At 35.5% G+C, this 20,508-nt stretch overlaps 1 protein-coding gene and 1 long non-coding RNA gene across 2 annotated transcripts; one reads left to right on the top strand and one right to left on the bottom strand.

The window, feature by feature from the left end:
- The first annotated feature begins 1,184 nt into the window (after nucleotides 1-1,184).
- On the top strand, nucleotides 1,185-3,234 carry LOC145777642 (uncharacterized). The gene is made up of 3 exons (XR_014290342.1): nucleotides 1,185-1,249; nucleotides 1,651-1,781; nucleotides 2,627-3,234. It is a non-coding gene; the product is annotated as an uncharacterized LOC145777642 (long non-coding RNA).
- An 11,310-nt stretch (nucleotides 3,235-14,544) lies between these two features.
- On the bottom strand, nucleotides 14,545-20,139 carry LOC145776805 (uncharacterized). Its single transcript, XM_082588026.1, has 3 exons — nucleotides 20,003-20,139; nucleotides 15,729-16,919; nucleotides 14,545-14,875 (listed from the first exon to the last, which is right to left on the bottom strand). The coding sequence occupies exons 1-2, from the start codon at nucleotides 20,074-20,076 to the stop codon at nucleotides 15,764-15,766; spliced, it is 1,230 nt and encodes a 409-aa protein (XP_082444152.1). The 5' UTR covers nucleotides 20,077-20,139; the 3' UTR covers nucleotides 14,545-14,875; nucleotides 15,729-15,763.
- Nucleotides 20,140-20,508: the final 369 nt, after the last annotated feature.

The raw sequence follows: 20,508 nt of genomic DNA, 5'->3' as shown, positions 1-20,508 counted from the left end.
TTTTTAGCAACCGATATTTTATGTGGTATATCATTTATTATTTACAAGGCGCACGTATTATCGGTAATATGTTTGATTTTTCAGATGTTAACAAAATCAAAATGTTTACCGTTTCCAATAACGTTAATAGTGGACAGTCTCATCAGAAGTAGGCCAGGCCGGGCACTGTACCACTGGTTAAGAGTTTTAATGAATGATGGCTTTCCTGCTTTGGTGATATTAACTATTAATCTGATAATTTCAAACAAAAAACAACGTTACAATGATGATGTTTTTCTCTATGAACTTGCCGGTATTTATGTATTGCGAGTTATGGTTATCAAATTGTAGTGTCACGGCTAGGAGCTCGGGTCAGGCGATTCAAAATATCCGTTACTCACAGTTATTTTTATTGTTAATTAACCCTTCTTCCGCCTCGAAATACCAACTGTTCTTTAAAATCATGAAGCCTTAACCCTTTTAAGGTTGGAGGGGGGCTGTCAATTCAACTTTTTTGTATCAACAGTTGTATCTCTAAAACCACTGAGGCTGCGACTACGAGATTTCTTGACTTTTCCTAACTTTTATTCACCTCTATTGAGCTGAAATTTTGAGCGAATAAAGGTTATAAATTGAGAGATATAAGGCATTTCTCAGCACATCCTCTGAAATATTTCATATCCTATTGTTCAAAAATTTCCCACCAGCTGGATGAAAGCAATTAATTTGGCCCATGTCTCGTTAATCCTAACTGTTTCACAGCGTGAAGGGAATTGGCTGTATGTAAAATTATGTAAAAAAAATTTAATCACAACATTGCAATGCATGCTCTTTATTACTCTACCAAAAAACAATGTGTAAACTCACGCTACAATTACAGTTATAAGTCACCTCAACATTTCAACGTATATGAGCAGTTCAAAAATTCACATAATTTTAACTTTCGGATATGCTCAGCATGAATAATTTTACAAAGTGAATCCAAAATTTTGAAACCGTGCCTTAAAAAATAACAGAGATATCACTCCTAAAGCATAAGAAGAATCGACAGCCCCCCCCCCCCAAACTGAGCAAGACTCCAGGAGCCCAACCATCTGAGGGTTAAATAAAAATATGCTTACAAAAGCCAGGAAACTAAGCGTCATATTTAAAGTTCCCAAACAGTCTGCACATGGAAAGCTTGAAGCAATTGAAAAATTTTTTTTAGAACATGCAATGAACTGGAGTGTCCAGTGGATTGTATATTTTCAGAATGGTCGGAATGGGAAAGGTAAATTGGAATATTTTAAACTCTGTTGTGGAAAACAATTTTTTAATTATTCAAGATTGGATGAAGCTGGCAAAAAGGCAGAAACGCCAATACTCGTACCAATGTTTTACCAATTAATTGGAAATCCTACCATTGTTGTTTACGACCTATGGTTTCATGTTTGTTATTTGTGCGGTTCTTATAGTTCCCTCTGACCTCAAGCTAAAAGTAAAAGTACGAGCAAAAAGTCTTCACAAAATAATTTTCTCGAACATGTCTGCAACATAGGTCGCTCATTATTATGAAAATTTATTGTAAAATTATATCCAAGCTTTTTTCGAGTGATATTTAATGCCTGTGGTATTAACAGGCTCAAAGTTTTTGCCCTAAATAAACAATTAATTACACAGTTCTTTTTGTAGTTGTAGCAAGCGATGTGGGAATGGTACTCAAATCAGACGACGTCAACTTGTAATAGAAGCTTCATTTGGTGGAAGTGGTTGCACTGGAGACATAACAGAAGTTAAAAACTGCAGCATGGAATGCCTTCCAAGTAAAGAGCAACGCTTTAATTTTTCTTTTTTATCAGTCATACAAAAATGTTGCCATGATTTTGTATGCTCATTAAACCAATTTGGACAGATTCGTTTATATTTGATTGACAAAGAATAGTATAGCATTCTTGAATATCATAGACAGATAATTAATTAACCGTGAATTTAAATATATTCTATATAAAAATCTGCAATAAAGAAGGATGTGATAGTAAAACTTACAACTATCACAAGATTGTGCATTGTGCAATGCATCAATGAGCCAGGCAGTGGCCTAAGCGTGTGCAATGAAGGACTCGCCGAGGATAACTTGACTTGCAGAGATCATTTGGACTAAATATTTTCATTTGTTGTATAAACGGTATTTTATGCTCTAGTCTAGATGTTTGAAGTATGTGAATTTAAAATAAGCTGTCCAAATAAAAAAATAAAATATTTTAAGTCATGTCACACAGTTGCCCAAGGTCATATGCGTTTCATTATTTAAATTTTGGGACATGCAAATATGTTAAGATTAATATGTTTTGCAAATACTCCAATGAATCACTTGTTTTTAATATTAGCAAAATCAATGCGACATTGTTGTAATGCAATTTAATTGCCAATCTCTTTATTAATGGAAGCATAGGCTACATGTTGTCAAAACGTATCTCTTCGTAATTTTTTTGCATGAGGTGATTTCTCTTAAGTTTTCTCATCCAGCAGAGAATGCGGTTGAAATAGCAAAATTAAATCAATACAGCTGCACAGTGCGCGAAAAAGCTATTTTTTAATGACAGGCAATACTGACAATAACTCAAACTTTAACAAGACTTGTGTTAATTTTAAATGTATTCTTTTTCAGAATCTCCGAAAGACCAAGAGAAAGATCGTGCTGCAAGATTGTAAGGGGACAGCAAGAAAAACTCATTCATAATTCCCAATCATGCATTGTCTACTAATCAATCATACCTACAAACGAGTCAGTGATATTTTGACACTGCGGGATGCGAAACACGAAATCTGCCCGTCCAATTGAAGGGCTAACTATGCTGTCTACATTGTATTGACCAATGCCGTGTTACTGCATGAGAATGTTTGTTTTGCACTGGCTGTTTTCACTTGAACGCTTCATGAACGTGGGATTTGTTATGTTTCTTTTACAAAAGTAATAATATTTCATAAGTTGATTGCCTTTAAGTTTAAGTTTATAAAAAAGTAACATGAAGAACGGACAAAATAAGAAAAACAACAACTATTGCCGTATTGTGCATTAGCTTGGCTAGCATGTACACAAAACAAAAATAATGCACATCGATATCATTGGACAATTAGATATTATAACTACAAACTGTCACCAAAATCAAGTGATGACATAAATTCAAATATTCACAGTCTTGCGTGAACCACCGCTCGTAAGCTTGCGAACTGTTAGAGTCATCTTCGCGGGTTCCTCGCACCTGGGAGCGTTCAAACGTTTATTCTAAGAAAATGTTCACCTTACCAAACCCACGCTCTGCTTTTGTTCGAGCTGATAAGAATGCCGCACAGACGTCATTCGGCTTGCAGGCTGGTGAAGCTTGTCCCATAGGCCACTATGACTTCGAATTGATTGTCAAAACTTTGTTTAATTGTTTCACCAAACATGAACTGAAACGCTTGAATGCTGCATGGAGAGTCTAAAATCAAATCAACAGTTTGCCTGCTTTGTTCTTAATTTGGACAAATCGGTGTGTTCTGATGCCTCCATCGATGAAGAGTGGTAACAGTTCGGACATGACAGGATAAAACTGTGTATTTGAACGCATGAGATTTGGTTTCAATTATATTCTTTGTCGATGATTTCCATTTTGATACGCTACAAATAAAACATTTTCAATTACATTTATTTACTTCTTGCCAAACATGCAAAGCAAAGCATCGGAGTTTCGAAATTGCCGTATTCAAGCTTTTATATCCGTTGGTTGAAAATTATTATTAATTGGACGTTAACCGTAGGCTATCTGTTACTGCTTCCTTTTGGCGGCAAGAGTTACTGGCCGAGACCATCAGGTCTACGTCTCTCTTATTGCTAATTACTCCGTCGGCTTATATCAAATAACACCGGGAAAAAGTATGCCGTTGGTCAAAAGCCTTATCTATCACTTCAATCAATTTATTTCGCAAAATATATTCGTGATTGTGTATTTTAGGTAGAAAAGGTAATAAAGACTCGGTTTTTTACCTATTTTCGCCATTTCTTGGTCAAATTTTTCAGTTCACATTTTATTTTGAAAGTCTTCTTGCATTGAACACAGAATTTCATCAATTTTGTTTTTCCGTTTCTGTGCAAACAGTATTCCATGCACTTTTTGCACTACAAAGCAATTTGTGCAAATAACAAATCACCTTCCTAATTATTGTCTGCCAGCAAAGAATGACTCATATCGCGTCAGAGACCGACTCCTTACCCAGACAGCAAAATCGACGTTGAATCAATGTAAAAATGACGGATTTTGCTGCCTGGGTTTCGGAGTGGAATTTTAGCGCCGTCGCGTTATGAGTGACAAACACAAAATGAAACCACACGCTTATAGTAAACTGTCAATCAAGCTTTGAATATTAGCAAATTTCTTGCATTTCATAACTGGCTGTGACAAAAGGTTTATTGTGAAGTTCACGATTATCCGATACCAACATAATCGGGGTTATAAGTTGGGGCAAGAAAAAAAAGTAAAAGTCAAGAAATCTCAGGTTTCTAGCGTCACTGCTGCTACGTGAAATTGCTGAATTAGCAGAGGGCGAGACCATAGGGTCTACGCCAGTAACAGGTACGGTTAAAGAAGCCAATGTTCGTCTCCACTTTCAAGGATGTCTTCAAATGTCTTGTCATAGATACAATCCCATGCTCTCGGTATGCGTGCAACTGATGATATTGCCCAAGCATCATGTTGCTTAGTCAACATTTTTGATAAATTTCGTGTTTGGTAAGTTAAACAGTCTCTTCTTGAAATGATGATGAGATGTCCGAGTAAGAACTTAGCTTTCTGTTCTCCAGATTTAGGCAAAATACAGTTTAACTTCATAAAGCAAACTGTTACAAAATCGTAGTGGCTGCTAAAACCAAAAACACCTTACACTGAATCAAATTTCAAAAGCCCTTCAAAAAAAGTGCAGATGCAGGAATACTGGGGAGTTTTGTTTTATTAAGTTAACTTGGCTTTGATGAAGCAAGTTACCTCAATCGACCTTTTGTAAATGGAAATGCATGATCTCAGAACTGCAGCGTGAAAAACTTCGATTTTTGTTGGTTTTAATCTTCCACATCACCAAACTTCTATGAAGCGGCTGAAAATTATTCTGTATAAAAACAAAGTGCTGCTTTTTACTACTAGATGTTGCTCCTATAAAACAATGTATTACTTATATTATTTATTCATATCATTAGTATTATTATATCAAATGTAGTTACTGTTTTCTAATACCTCTACTGCCTGTTTCCCCCTAAAAGGGGGATCATCAGAAGGTCTTTATTCAAATAGAAGATTATAATAATAGTAATAATAATATTCTAAAAGAAGATATAGATTCTATTTGAAAAAGGACCTTTTGATGATCCCTGTTTCAGGTGAAACAGGCTGTAGAGGTTTTAGAAAGTACTAACTTTATTTGATGTAATTTTCTCTTCTTAGCTTTTTTATTAGGCTGTGAGCACTTTTTGTAGTATTAATAGCATTTATTGTTTCATTACTATGTGATATCTATACAATCGATCAACTAACCTTTTTTTTGTTTTTTTTCATATTTTTCTGAAAAAGTTGCAAATTTTTTACAATTTGCAGCTTAGTTTCATTATAGTCTTTTGAAAAACATTAAATTAGTAAAAATGGTTTTATTGGTGTGCTGAAATTCATAAGTGTTTGTGCTTGGCAGCATATGTTTTTTGCATAGTCCTACGTTGTTTCGCTTTCTTCTTCTTTCTTAGGCATGTTTGTGGCACTAGACATGACAAACATTGAATTAATGCAATTTGATACATGACATAATGTAGATGAGTTAATTTCTTTTTCCTTTTATGGAAGTTAGCCTACGATGTTAGTATACCGGGACTGGTTATTCTTGTACACACTCAATGGGTTGACGAAATTTTGGCAAAAACAAGATGGCAGTATTCAAAACACACGTTACCTTGTTTGTGGTAATTTACTAATGCAAGCTATTGCCAATAGCTTGTTTAAACATATTTTTTAACTGATAGCTTAGCAAAGATGTACATGCTTTATAAACGTTGAAATAGAAGTATTCTTTTCGTGTGTTGTAAGGTCTTAGACACTTTGTCATTGATGCTTCTTGCAGATCATTTGTAACATAATGCAAGAGATCTTATCACTGATATTTTTAGCTGTCAAAAGTAAGTGTATTTGTAAGAAAAGGTTTATGTTAATGTTCCTTTCAAATTCCCACCACCCATGTTGACTATTGCTAGAAACTACCAACCTGAATGAAGAAATTTTCCCTTTAAAGTGGAGTTTTTCAGCACTGCTCAGTGTTCACATAGTGAATAAATGCTTCATAATACTTTTCTTGACAAGTGTAAAGTTTTACCCATATTCCTGCAATGCAGGATAAAAATACAAAACAAACATCAAAGATGAAAACTTATTTTATTTGGGAACTAGGCTTACTACTTTTTGTGATAAAAGAAATTGACCTCTTGTCGTTACGCACCAATAAAACCATAATGCGTTTTTTTTTTCATTGGGTTGAGGAAAGATTGACGAAAAGTTTGGCAAAAACAGAAAAGTGCTAAAGTCTCAAAGTCCTGCAAACTAGTTCAAATTGGATGGATTAAGTGCAACCATACTTCTTTTAAACATGTCCATGACAGCACAATGGTGTGATTAAGGGAAAAAAAACATCACTATGACATCACAAAGGAGTATTGAACCTCTTCAGGGAAAATAAAAAACATCAAAATGTTTCCATCTTTCACTACATTTAAATGTGATTTGAGCTAAAAGTTGGGACTTTAGCACTACACTGCTTTTGCCAAAATTTTCATCAATCTTTCCTCTACTCAAATAAAAAAAATTTTTAAAGTTACGCATCATGGTTTTGTCGGTGCGTAACGACAAAAGGTTAATTTCTTTTTATCTCAAAAAGTAGTAGCCAAAACTTGTTTTAATGTTTATAAACAGATAGCCCATCCCAAAGTAGAGCTAAAAATTATCCAAATATGGTAAGCGGTTCTTAAGATATTGCCGTTTTTCTATTGCTCTTTATCTATGAAGCCACCTAGTGGCTAAGGTTATTTCACTTATAACCCGAGAACCGCTTGTGTGATTTTCATCAAGTTTGCACCAAATGCACATCAACTGGAATAACCTCTTGACGTAGTACTGGAAAAGGTGTGGAGTGCTGGTCAAAAGTGCCTTTGTGAAGCAGAGAAACAGGACACTGACCACCTGGTCCTGACATGCCCATTAACCAAAATACCAGGTGGCTTCGAAACTGTACACGAGTGTGGTACTGCATTTAACAACTGGCTGGACCAAATTACAGACAATACTTGAGATGTGCCGACCATAGGACACTGTTAATACTATTTGAGACGATGAGAAATCTTTATGGCTCGTGTGTTGAGACTTGAGATCTACAAAATTGCAATGAAAAAATATACCAGACATATTGTCTGATTTGAAATAAGTTATACCAGTTATGAGACTGTTTGTTTGTTGAAAGAGACGCTATTGCAATGAGTTTACCCCAATTGCTGCATATTGTGACATTTAATGTCAAAATAGGTAAAAAAAAAAAAAAAAAAAAAAAAAAAAAAAAAAAAAAAAAAACGAATAAAAAACAAAAAAAAACGATAAAAAACAAAAAAACGAGCTCGTTTTTTTTAAAAACAAAAAAAAACGTTTTTTTGCATCTCTACTCACAATGCATAACTAATACGTTGTTCAAAACAGTGTTTGTGGTAACAAAATTTCTTTCAGTGCAAGCATTCATTGACTAAAATAATTTGAGTCTCATGTTGTTTTCTTTGGGCTGTTTTCTTCACTGCATTATTTTTGTCATCATTCCATAATAAAACATCATGAATTGCATATATGTCTTGGTTTACATGCCATAGAAACGAAATTTATCTAAAAAATAAAACCAACTGATCACTTTTTTGATATGTACTTTATGGTTAACACCGCTCACCTCTACCCATGGTGTAATAAATTGGGTGGGCGTAGTTGCTGTAGGAAAGGCGGCCGAGAGAAAGGAACTGCCCCCCATACTCTCGTTAGTGCCGAAGGCTTAGTATAATGAGAACCTTATCTTCTCATCACCTGATGATTGGATTCAAGTATGGGACTCACATTTACCTTACTTTATGGTAAACTCGTTGCGAAAATATTCCTGCTGTTTAGGATTGCATGAGGAGGATTTCGTGGTTCTCACTTCTTGTTTTTATAACTGCCTACTGTATTCACATTCAAGAAGATAATAATGATAACAATATTATGTGTTTTTATATAGCACTGTATCCATCGCTGATATGCGTTGCTCCTCAGCGCTTTACAAAGCAGACAGTATCAGTGCAGCAGTTTGGAAGTGCAGTTGAATAACCCACACTATCGTCCTAAATTGAATTTATTTGCTGAATACCAAGCAGAAACAAGATTCAGTGCCACTTTAAAAAAATCATTGACAAAAGCCGATATGCTGTCTATGGGACTACGTAGCCTAAGTTGCGCATTGCCTATCATCGGCGTATGAGCAGATATTTCCAGGCTAGATTGGGGAGCAGGAAATCATCAGCTACTGAGCAGTCTCGTCGTCCAGGACCCTCAGACCATGCGCACCGTTTGAAGGCCTGTGGCTTAGGCAGTGGTGGATGACATGGTCTGCGGTCTGTTCAGTAACACCACTGTAACTGAGTAACTGCCTATGAAACAGAGGTACTTACTAATTTTTTCTTGTATGTATCGAAGTGAAATCAATAAAAAGTTTTATCAAAGGGTTAAAAAGAAATTAATGTTATTCTCATGTAAAATTAACAAAACTATTTTTCTTTTTTGCCCAATATTTCTATAACAGACAAAGAAATATCATATACTGTAGTTTTGGTACGACAGTATCTCTATGGAGAGGATCATACCATCGTTACGAGGTAATTACTTTGTTTGGTCTATTTGATGCCTTACATAAAAATCCCATTGCAAAGAATTATCTGTAGTAGTCATCTATACTTAGTCTAGAATATGAATTAATAAACTGGTAAAACGTCACAGCTTCTTAGGCTACGTCTTTTAATATCTAATCATAACGATTCAGCGTACAGGTTCCGCATCTCTGGTTGAACCCCGAATGCTCTAGAAGTGCAAGACACTATCATGATATTCTGTTGCTTCATAAAACACTCATATCATCTTAACCTTTAGAAGGTTGGGCTCCTGGAGTCTTGCTCAGTTTGTGAGGGGGGCTGTCGATTCTTCTTATGCTTGTGATATCTTTGTCAATTTTTGAGGCACGGTATCAAAATTTGGGATTCACTTTGTAAAATTATTCACGCTGAGCATATCCGAAAATTAAAATTATGTGAATTTTTGAACTGCTCATATACGTTGAATTGTTGAGGTGACTTATGACTGTAATTGTAGCGTGAGTTTACACATTGTTTTTTGATAGAGTATTGAAGAACATGCATTGCAATGTTGTGATTAAATTTTTTTCTTACATAATTTTACATACAGCCAATTCCCTTCACGTTGTGAAACAGTTAGGATTAACGAGACATGGGCCAAATTAATTACTTTATCCAGCTGGTGGGAAAATTATAAACAATAGAATATGAAATATTTCAGAGGATGTGCTGAGAAATGCCTTATATCTCTCAATTTATAACCTTTATTCGCTCAAAATTTCAGCTCAATAGAGGTGAATAAAAGTTAGGAAAAGTCAAGAAATCTCGTAGTCGCAGCCTTAGTGGTTTTAGAGATACAACTGTTGATACAAAAAAGTTGAATTGACAGCCTCCCAACCTTCAAAGGGTTAAAGAAGATATTTTTCTTTGTTCACCGCAAGAATGTCCTTTCTCTGTAATTAGTCTCACAGCAGACCGTGAAATAAGGAACAGGTTTAGAGCTTTAATTAGAGAGCCTCCGCTTAACGCTGTCTTGCTCAACTATATTTTGTAGACGGTTGAAACAAAAGCAATCACACGATTTTTGTTCTTCTTTTGTTAACATATTATTTTTTTCCTGTTTGTCAGTCACCTAGTGGTTGTTTATTTCATCATAAACAATACGTTTTTGCAGAATTTCTTTATTCATCTATTTATCCAGTTTAATATGAAAATCAAAAATAGTAAAGTATTTTCAAACAAGATTGACTCTGTTTTATTTAATTATTACAAAAGTTCAATACGAACAGGAAATTCACGAACGGTTTTTCTGGAATTCTTGAATACGCTGAATAACTCTTTCATCTTTTTATCAGTAGCCTATCCTGTAGCATACATGAGTGTAGAGATGAGATAAGTATAAAAATATACCAAATTGACATGACTTGTGCAATCATGTACAAAGTTTTGTTGATTGTATACTTGCTTATGAGGAATTTATTCTTGCGGCAAGATGAATCAAAAATTACTGCTATAACAAACCGTTACCGAACAGCCTAATCACAACAATGCCTTTAACACTTTGCTCCTCAAAGGGAGGCCAGATTTGGCCCCCCCCTCATATTTCCGTTGATTACTTGAAGCACAGTAACGCCATGCACTTGGTTTTTCTTGACTTTTCCTAAAATTGCCAGGCGGATCTGATGATACTAAATTTGATGCTAAAAGTTGTGTAGTTTTCTTGTAAATTCAAGATTTTGGTGAATTTTTGCTATTTCTAGCTAACTTCCAGCAAAGCGTGAAATGGATTACATTGCGATAACAAGCCATTAGCTCATAATTGCTTCGTGAATCCATATGCGCGAGCAGAGAGGAACATCCTCTTGTTTTCCTTTGTTTGGTTTGACCTCAATAACACAAAGCGCGTTATTTCTAATGCTACAAAAAGAAGCCAGTGGTCACAAAGTTGTTAATTAGAAACAATAATAGCAAACGGTTTTTGCGTTATCAGCTTTACGAAGAAAAGCAATCTATGATCAATGTAGGCCACAAACTATTCAAAACAGTTGTTTCAACCAGCAAATATCCATTGACGAATAAAAAGCGTTACAATAAGAAATCTTCCCTTAGGTAGTGAGTAGTGACATGAAAAACCTGGTTTCGAAATAAACGTTCTATGGAAATACTCTCATTGACAAAACTTTCCATTGAGGAAATGTATCACTTCAAATGCTTTTGGAAGAAGCTGAAAAAATGGCGTTTTTGCAAACAGTAATTGTGAGATACAGTATGCTCAAAATTATGAGATCACGTAGCAGCTTACTCGATGACTACATGTCCCTTCGCTGCTTTATGTCGCATACGCTTACTTGTTATGTGTTGCATTTTTGTTCAACGGTGCACTGTGTATTGTTCCAAAGAGCGCAAAATAAAGATGATAATGCCTCGTCTTCACTACAAAATATTTTGTATTGTAGACTAGGCATAATGCTCGGCGTCACATCAGACAAACAACAAATCGGCTTTCTTGATCATTGATTCAACATCTGAATACGTTGCGCCAATGTATAAGAGGCCGGCTATTGTGAAAACCCGCCATTTATAAACGATCTGATTATTCCTAAAGTGGGATAAACTAATGGATCAAAGAATGAAAAAACAATGCTGAGAAAACTAAATCTAAGTGACGAACAATACCGATGTCTTCATTTATTTTGGAAAAATGCTGCCTAAACTTATCAACAAAAAATACCGAAAAAAACGGCAGGGATCCCGAAAGCAGAATTTGCTCGACTTTGGCATGAATTTAGTCAGACAGCTAATAAATCCACACATACAATAACGGCCACTCAACGGCTATAATATTCATAATCAACCTGGTTCTGGGCGGTTTGTGTAACAGTTTAGGGGAAGACACTACTTGAAATGGTGCACCACACAAAAGATTTTCAATGTTGATTGTGGATTTCTAAAAACCGGTGTGGATTGTGCTGCACAGTGACTTCAAGTTTAGGACAGAAAAGGTACAAAAATATCAAGATAAAAACAAAGACCTTGTGGGAAATTTGTGGGAATCATAACACGATGCAAATACCATAAACGCGTAGTTTGCATGCTGCTGTAAGCTGGCCGGTAACCACAAAGGTAGACAACAAAGGCAGTTTATAACTAGATAACAGCGTAATAAACATTATAAATACGTAACCCGACAGTTTTCTTTTACAAGCGTTTTACGTCTAACAGTAAAGTCTCCGCAAAATTTTTGTGAAGCGTTTACAAACCATGGTTATGTGAAATTATTCATCATTATTATTTTTACTTTTCGGATGTTGTAAAACGTCATCAGAAAAAATCACAAAAAAAACATTTCATTACTTCAATGTAGTAGGCCTAAGAATTTTTTATAGAATTGTAGCCACGTTTTATCAACCAAGAAGCCATTTTTTGGCAATATGAAGTTATACAAAATAATTTGCAATACTGCAAATGTTTGAAAAGAATCTAGGAAGTCTTCTCACAATCTAGCACAAAATGATTGTGTTTATTGTATCTCTGCAATATTTTTTATGACAAATTTTGAAGCTTCGTTATAATCATTTTTATCTTTCAAGTCATAAGTCCTTTTTATTGGCCAGAAACATAATCGCTGCTTTGCTCTTGTATCGCTTCGTCGCGTTTACGCGTATTTTTTGTGTTCCAAACAATAACGACCCAGTCAGCAATTCAGTCCTTTTACATTGATTCAACATTTGTAAACGTTAAATTAATGTAGATCTGCTGACTGTGGGTTTATTTCACATTTCCTTTGTTTACGCATGTTCCTCACTGCGCTGTTGAATTGTTTCGACGCTGGCGGACTAAAATGCATTTTCAAATTGATTGACACAATCTTCAATAAAAAGTGAACTTCGAACTTAGCTTTGTTGATGTAAATGCTGTATTTTTAGTGGATGTAATTCATGAGTTATGTTTATAAACACCCGTAAGCCAAATGACTTATGATGTAGCCTGCATGATATTTGTGATGCGACTTGACACAAATCCACAATTCCAAAAGCGCCTAATTTGAACTTAGAAATTTCAGATAATTTCAACAGCTTGTTCAATTGTCTTCTCTCTACTAAAAATATTCATACTACAAACTCAATTGTAGACCTAAAATACACAAACGAACATGTAAACAGCTATTCAAGTAGGCCAAGGTGTTACTTATGAGAAGTCTGGTTCCATAAAACAAGAAGCTGGCCATGGGTTTCGCAAACCATTAGTTCAGGACAAAAATATAAAACAACGCAGTTTTGTTTTTTTCAAATTCATGTAACAATGTTACTTTGTAACTATTTTATAATTAATGAGTAGCCTACAATAAGATTTGCTCGCATGTCGTAAATCTTTATCGACGCAATGAGTCGGCACACCACACACACACTTCGTGCGGTTGATCGAGCTCTTTGTCCTTTAGAATTTTGCATGAAATCGGATTAGCACGGTTAATTAAAGGCGGCAAGTTAAATCAAAATTGTCGTTTTTGGGTACCTTTGCAAAAGTTGAAATATCAAGTTTAACATATAAAATTTTAGAATAATGACTTTTCAAACTCATAGACAAATGATTTTTTTTCACACCAGTGCAACTTCTGTTGAAATAGCACCAGCGGATCACACGTAACAGCTGATTGAATTTGATCCAAAAACGGCCCCCCCTTGAGCAGTTAACTTCCAAAAAAACGTTGAAAGCAAAGGGTTAATTCGATTAGTTTACACTTTTGGTGTTAACGGTGCAATGTGAACAAATATCGCTCCCTCAAACTGCTGGTAGACCCCTACATTATGGCGGAAGTGACTAAACGGCTTTAAGATGGTGTTTTTCAAGCCGGTCCACAAATGGGTCGTGGAAGCATTAGTATGAGTCACAAAACAAGTGAAAAATAAAAATATTTTCCCTATTATTTTAGCAAATAATAACTCCCTTCTTCTTTATGAAAAGTCTTAAAGTCTGAGCAGAGTCGTTTATTAATAAAAATGCCTAAACGATTATGAAGTGATTAATAACTCCGATTATTAACATAAGTGACGGAAATGTTTGTGGTCATCTTCCATCATCATTGTTTTCAATAAGTGTTTGGTATCAATAACACAGGAGCACGAGAAGAAGAAGTACTGGGCTCTTATTTATCTATCCAACATAATCATTGCAGTAATTTTTTTGCAACTTTTGGCTTTTGGTAGAAAAATATTGCAGCGCTAACTTGCATGGGTTGGTCTAATTAGAAAATTAAAGAAACCCTATACACAAATGTTTTCAATATCACCGTCTTGGTTGTCGGAGTTAAAAATGCAGTGCTCTGTTTATAGTTTTACCTCGAAGCAATCAATCAAATCAAGAACCGTATTTCAGATTGCAGCTACCACTCCATATGTTGCTATGCAATTAGATCTCGTCTTTTTTGGAGCATTTCTTTGTACACGATTAGTCGTTTTATTTCCTACTTGCGATGTCTGTCTCACTTTTTAGCTAAGTAGTTTCAGAATTTGTTTCATTCGCATTTGCAATATGTTTCTCGTTCAATATGCCAAACACAATACATACTTGCTTAAAGCAGCGAGTGCAGTGCAATATTTATAGAATATATCGATACCACATTCTATTTGGCTTATCACATACCAGTTGTTGACTCCGTGCCTTAATGGTGACAGCTCTGGTACGAAGTCCGAAATGAGGTTGGTTTAACAGAGATTGAGGTCTCGTTGATGTGTTTTTACCTGTGATAAACCACTGTGATAAACCACAGCAAACTCGCAGCATCAGGCTAAACAGGTCGTTAATATCTATATTGTGAAGTAAGCAACGGTCATGCTGCTAAAAGCGAAACTCAATCTATTGCAAAATGGACAATATCAAACAATAATTTGTAACAAGATGGACGCTGTTTTATTTACATTAAGCACAAGTACATATTTAATATTTCTGGATTTCTTGAATACGTACGTTGAATTATTTTTGACATTTTTCCGTAACCTGCAACACAAATCTATGCATGAGTAAGATAATACTTTTTTTAAACATACAAGGCATTAGTAAAATTGATTTTTCAGGATTCATTTTTGCAAGCTTATTAGATTTGTATAATTTTTTGATTACTCATCAATATTCTTTAATCGTATTAATATTAGCAGTAAATTTTAAAATGACCTATTAATGATAAAAATCTCTCAAAAAAATCTGGTTTTACATTACTATTGTTGATTTCTATTATCACGACCACACGTGCTCCTTCACTCTGCACCTTATGTCGTGCGTCAACAACTTCCCGTCTAAATAAACTGATACGGAGTCGTCTTCGTAAAAGCACTGAAGCCACTGGGAAAACTTAACCACTTGTCATATTCATAGACACTATTTTGACTAAGATTTTTAAATGTTGTTGTGACATTGTTAGAGTTGCCAGACCAACAATTAGTGTTGTTACTGATATGCCTTGGCTTATCATTGTTATTAACGTAATTGTTCCCGCAGGGTGTTTAGATATCGAGAGATGGATACAATGCGCCATTGTTCTCGACCATGAGCTGTTCGTTGTATCCAACCCTCAATACGAGGAAGGAATATAATGATGATGACGATGTGTTTCGATAAAAAATTCTGCTCCAAAAAATAAAAACTTGAAATTGCAAAAAAGAATTATAATCACGAATTGCTAGGTCAGAATAAATTTACATTCACTAAAGTGAAAGCATAATTAATAACAAACATTATTAATTATTTTATAATTGTTGGAAAGATTTAATTCGATCAACCGATAAGATTTTTGAACTAGCACAGGAAGCTTAAGATGTGCAACGTAAATGAGCTTTATTATTTTTCAACTAACCTTTTTTATGCAAGATTATCAGAAAGTTCTTTCTCTTAAGCCACCACGATGGCTCGGTCATCGCGGAGATATTTTCCTTGTCGTGTATCACCATGAGTGTCGCGAAAATAACGTTCTTGCTTTGCATCGGCATGGAATCCATGAAAATATTGTTCTTTTTTAGCATCACCTGGACATATACGAGAATTTTTTTCATCTTTTGTATCACAAGGATCACTGGAATATTCATCACTTTTCGTATCACCAGGTATGCCACGGGAACGCTCGTCTCCTATTTTGTCACCACACATGCCATGGGGACATTCGTCTCCTGTTGTATCACCAGGTATACCTATGGAATATTCGTCTCCTTTTGTATCACCAGGTATGCCACGGGAATATTCATTTTCTTTTGTATCACTAGTCATGCCAATGGAATATTCGTTTCCTTTTGTATCACCAGGTATGCCAATGGAATATTCGTCTCCTTTTGTATCACCAGGCATACCAATGGAATATTCGTCTCCTTTTGTATCACCAGGTATGCCACGGGAATATTCATCTTCTTTTGTATCACTAGTCATGCCAAGGGAATATTCGTCTCCTTTTGTATCACCAGGTATGCCAATGGAATATTCGTCTCCTTTTGTATCACCAGGTATGCCACGGGAATATTCATCTTCTTTTGTATCACTAGTCATGCCAATGGAATATTCGTCTCCTTTTGTATCACCAGGTATGCCAATGGAATATTCGTCTCCTTTTGTATCACCAGGTATGCCACGGGAATATTCATCTTCTTTTGTATCACTAGTCATGCCAATGGAATATTCGTCTCCTTTTGTATCACCAGGTATGCCAATGGAATATTCGTCTCCTTTTGTATCACCAGGTATGCCACGGGAATATTCATCTTCTTTTGTATCACTAGTCATGCCAATGGAATATTCGTCTCCTTTTGTATCACCAGGTATGCCACGGGAATATTCGTCTCCTTTTGTATCACCAGGTATGCCAATGGAATATTCGTCTCCTTTTGTATCACCAGGCATACCAATGGAATATTCGTCTCCTTTTGTATCACCAGGCATGCTGCGGGAATATTCGTATCCTTTTATGTCACTCTTCTTTCCTGTACAAGCTGGGAGGCATCCTTCCTCACATTCGTATCCACCACTTTTTGTGACGTAACAGCACTCTCGTACACAGCGCCTAAAATAGAAACAATTTGAAGGTAACTGAATTAGTAATTTATATTTAGTCATATCACAGACATGGAGATTTGGAAAAATATTTAGTCATATCACAGACAATGGAGATTTGGAAAAATTAGCATTATTGGGGATGATACAGGAAAAAAAAAAAGTTCGACAAAAATTAACTTATTTAAACAGCTTGAATCAATGGGCCACAAACACAACAGTCAAAACGAAGGATTTTATACGAGTGGCAAATGACCAAGAAGTTTGGAAGACCATGATCGCCAACGTCTGTATCAGATCAGGCACATAATCATCATCATTTAGTCATAAATCATTGCACTGTAAATTTAGTTTCGATAACTTAAAACTAGAAGGACCAAGTACGTCAATTGACGTTTGGTGAAACTTGCATGTCTTACACTTCATTTTTAATCCTCGTAAAAATCAAACTTTGCACTTTTAAAAGTCATTTATCCCTATGAATCAAGGAAAAACTCGCGAACATGTTTACAATGGTTGTGACATGTGCGACAAGCATTGTTTACTGCAACATGTTCTACATGCAGGATTTTGACACAAAGTTCAATGGCCAGTTCTATTTTTGCACTATTTAGCACAACATGTCCGGCGATATTTAGTTGCGGGTTGTTCCAGATTGTCACTTTCTCTTCGTTCCAGTGAGTTTTCCTGTAGCAGGAGAGGCTGTTTTGTACGTAGTAGATTTTGCAAGAGGTGATAAAAAAGAAGCAATCCAGAAGATCTTTGCTTACTTTTTGCGTGTACACTCTTCTGCTTATGATGATTTCACAAACTGCTTTGTAGATAACCCAACTGTTCATCGTACCAATGTACATGACATCATAACAGACGTGTACATTTTACGCTACTTGCTTGCACTGAGTGCAGCCCAGAAATTTGATCTAAAGCAGCGTGGTCTAACTTCTTTTCATTGCGGGCCAAAAACTTTTTTTTTTTTATCTTGCGGGCCAATGTTTTTAAACAGCGATTCATGGGCTCATTGCTGGCAAATTTTACATAGCCTATGGCATATAGTTACTACTCTTTAAAACCTCTACTAGGCTCTACAGCTTGTTTCATCCTAAAAGAGGGATCATCTTTAACTTTATCAACTTTAGATTTTAATTTTAGACAATAGCGTTGGTAGGCTATCCACGACCACGAGAATCGTAGTTGTGGCCATGCGAACGCAAGCGTAAAGAGCCTCGTTTCCAAGTTGATTTCGATTTTTAATATTGTTCATTGCCGAAAACGTACATTCGCAAATGTATGTAGTTCCAAACATCGAGTGGCCTACAGGCAGGGGCGCGGATGCCCCCCTGCCCTCAATTTTTCTGTGGATGGTGGGGGCAATGGTGCCCTTTTAAGGTCATGTCAGCTACTGCACATTTTGAAATTTAACAATTTCTGCTATTCGCTTTTAGCCTAATTGTAATCTTTCATTATTGCCTCAAAATAATATTCACAAAATGTGATACAAACACAAAAGTCTGTATCACAGTCGGTTAGATCATTATAACATTGCAGGATGCCCTTTTGTGCCATTGTTTTTTGTATACCGGACACTTATTATATCATTACTCGATAATGAGCTCATAGATGAGCATTATCGCTATATCTTGTCTTAAAAGTTTAAAAAAAATGGCCTTTCAGCAACAAAAGTGCCCTTTTTTCAAAATCTTGCCACCCTAGTCAAAAACCGCTCCGGCGCCCCTGCCTACAGGTTCAGAACAGCATCTTTTAAAAGGGGAAACTTCTCCCTTGACACTAACTTCCAAAAGCTTGCAGGATTTTCCATTTTCTTTGACAGCAAAAACGAATCGTTCTGAAGTTCACATAATTGGAGTTGAAGTTTTGAGGGCTGTCTACTAACTCTCACGCCCATGGGAAAATTTTTTGAACAAAGTGGTATGGTTGTGCATCACAAAGGATCACTCACAAAGTTTTTTTGTCAATTACAATAACAAAGAAACAAAAATTGAAGTGATATTGCTAGAAGCAAAGCTGACTATCAGTTCGATGGCCAAAAAAAAGGAGCTCGCGAGCCAAGTTTGGCCCGCGGGCATGCAGTTGGACCACTCTGATCTAAAGCATCTACACCAACTTTGGTTTTATTGTAAAAGAGCACAGTTGCAGGCTTACGATTGTTGGTTTTGGGAATAGCAACGTGCTTGGTTCTTCCAAGTCAAGGATTCTTCAACTTTTAGGCTGCGCCATCCTTGACGTCACTTGTAAAATTTGTGCAGATCCTTTTCTCGGTTTAGTTATAAATCAAAATCAAACTAAATAAATTTTAATTGAAATTAAGTTACTACTCACTAAAAATCTTATAGGCCTATTTCATCTTATTAGGATCACCGGGAGGAGCTTATTCAAATTAATCTTTAAATGTTTTGGATTTAAAAGCAAAGTTTACTTTCCATCATACATAAATCAATAGCCTAACAACTTTTTTTATACCTTTAATGATTCATTCGTATCTTAGTTCAAGACAATGCACATCTCATATCAAGTTCACAGTTAAGTTCGTTTTAGTTTGTGTCTTCACACTTGCAAGTCCAGAATAGCCACTTTCACACAAAAATATCGTCACAAACAGCTATTGTTACATAACGTGGGGCGTTCCCCCATGTTCACTGTTCTACTAACTCACTGTTCTAGACAATGCTGCACTTTCTCAGCAACCTTTGACTCTAAAAACACGATATTCGACCAATGTGTTTATACTATGGCCGTGGGAGAATAAAAGATTTTAGTTTTGCAAATCTATTTTTTAAATGCAACAATTTAAATTTTTCCAAATAATTGAATGTTTTTGTCCAAACTAGCAACGTTTTTTTTTTTTTTTTATCAAGGTTGCGACTGCCTCCGCTCCCTGCACCTTCATCTTTTACGGCTATGATATATAGGCTACCAATGAAAACATAACAGTCAGAAAGTATGAAGTAATACACTTTTACAGAATAGGAAATGCCAGCATTTAAAAATAAAACAACATCAGCTGAAGTGTTTGGTCCTTCTATGTTGACGAAATTTTAATAGCATATCATAATGAATAAATATATTTCAACTTACCTTAACCTTCTTGCGGATGAATTCGGTGATAGAAGTAAAACAGATAAGAGCAACATTTCTACCAACGTATTCATTGTAGCCTAACGCAAATTGATTTTTTTATAACATAGGACAAGATGGAACTTACAAAATGTTTTATAACTGATAAAGGAAAGTGAGAGTGAAAAGCTCTTAAAGTTTTTAGTATTTTCCTTTTTCTTCAGCAGCCATTGGCCGGGATAAAGAATGCATACTGCACCATGTGTTGTGCACAGATGTTCATCGATTTTACTCTGGTTTTCCCTTTGCCAATCATATAAAGATAAATTATTTCCATCACCTTTTTTACATCACATTTTGGGTATAGGTTATGTAATCTTATTTTAGTCTTTTCAAAACTTAGTCTTTGGATAGACTAAATTTAAATCTGTCCGGTTGAGAGGCCTCGTTTCAGTGTATAAAAAATTTGATTTAACATTTGTAAATTAATGGCCTTTTATAAAGTATTACATCTTGACCTTAATAAC

The sequence above is a fragment of the Aplidium turbinatum genome, chromosome 9 (genome assembly GCF_918807975.1).
Source record: "Aplidium turbinatum chromosome 9, kaAplTurb1.1, whole genome shotgun sequence".
Taxonomy (NCBI): domain Eukaryota; kingdom Metazoa; phylum Chordata; class Ascidiacea; order Aplousobranchia; family Polyclinidae; genus Aplidium; species Aplidium turbinatum.
Note: the sequence above shows the minus strand (reverse complement) of the source record. Positions and strands in the feature narration are given on the sequence as shown.

Coding starts and splice junctions, on each gene's coding strand:
- LOC145776805 (XM_082588026.1), bottom strand. CDS start 20,076: ATGAATACGTTGGTAGAAATGTTGCTCTTATCTGTTTTACTTCTATCA. Junction 16,920..20,002: donor TCATCCGCAAGAAGGTTAAG/GTAAGTTGAAAT, acceptor TTTCTATTTTAG/GCGCTGTGTACGAGAGTGCT.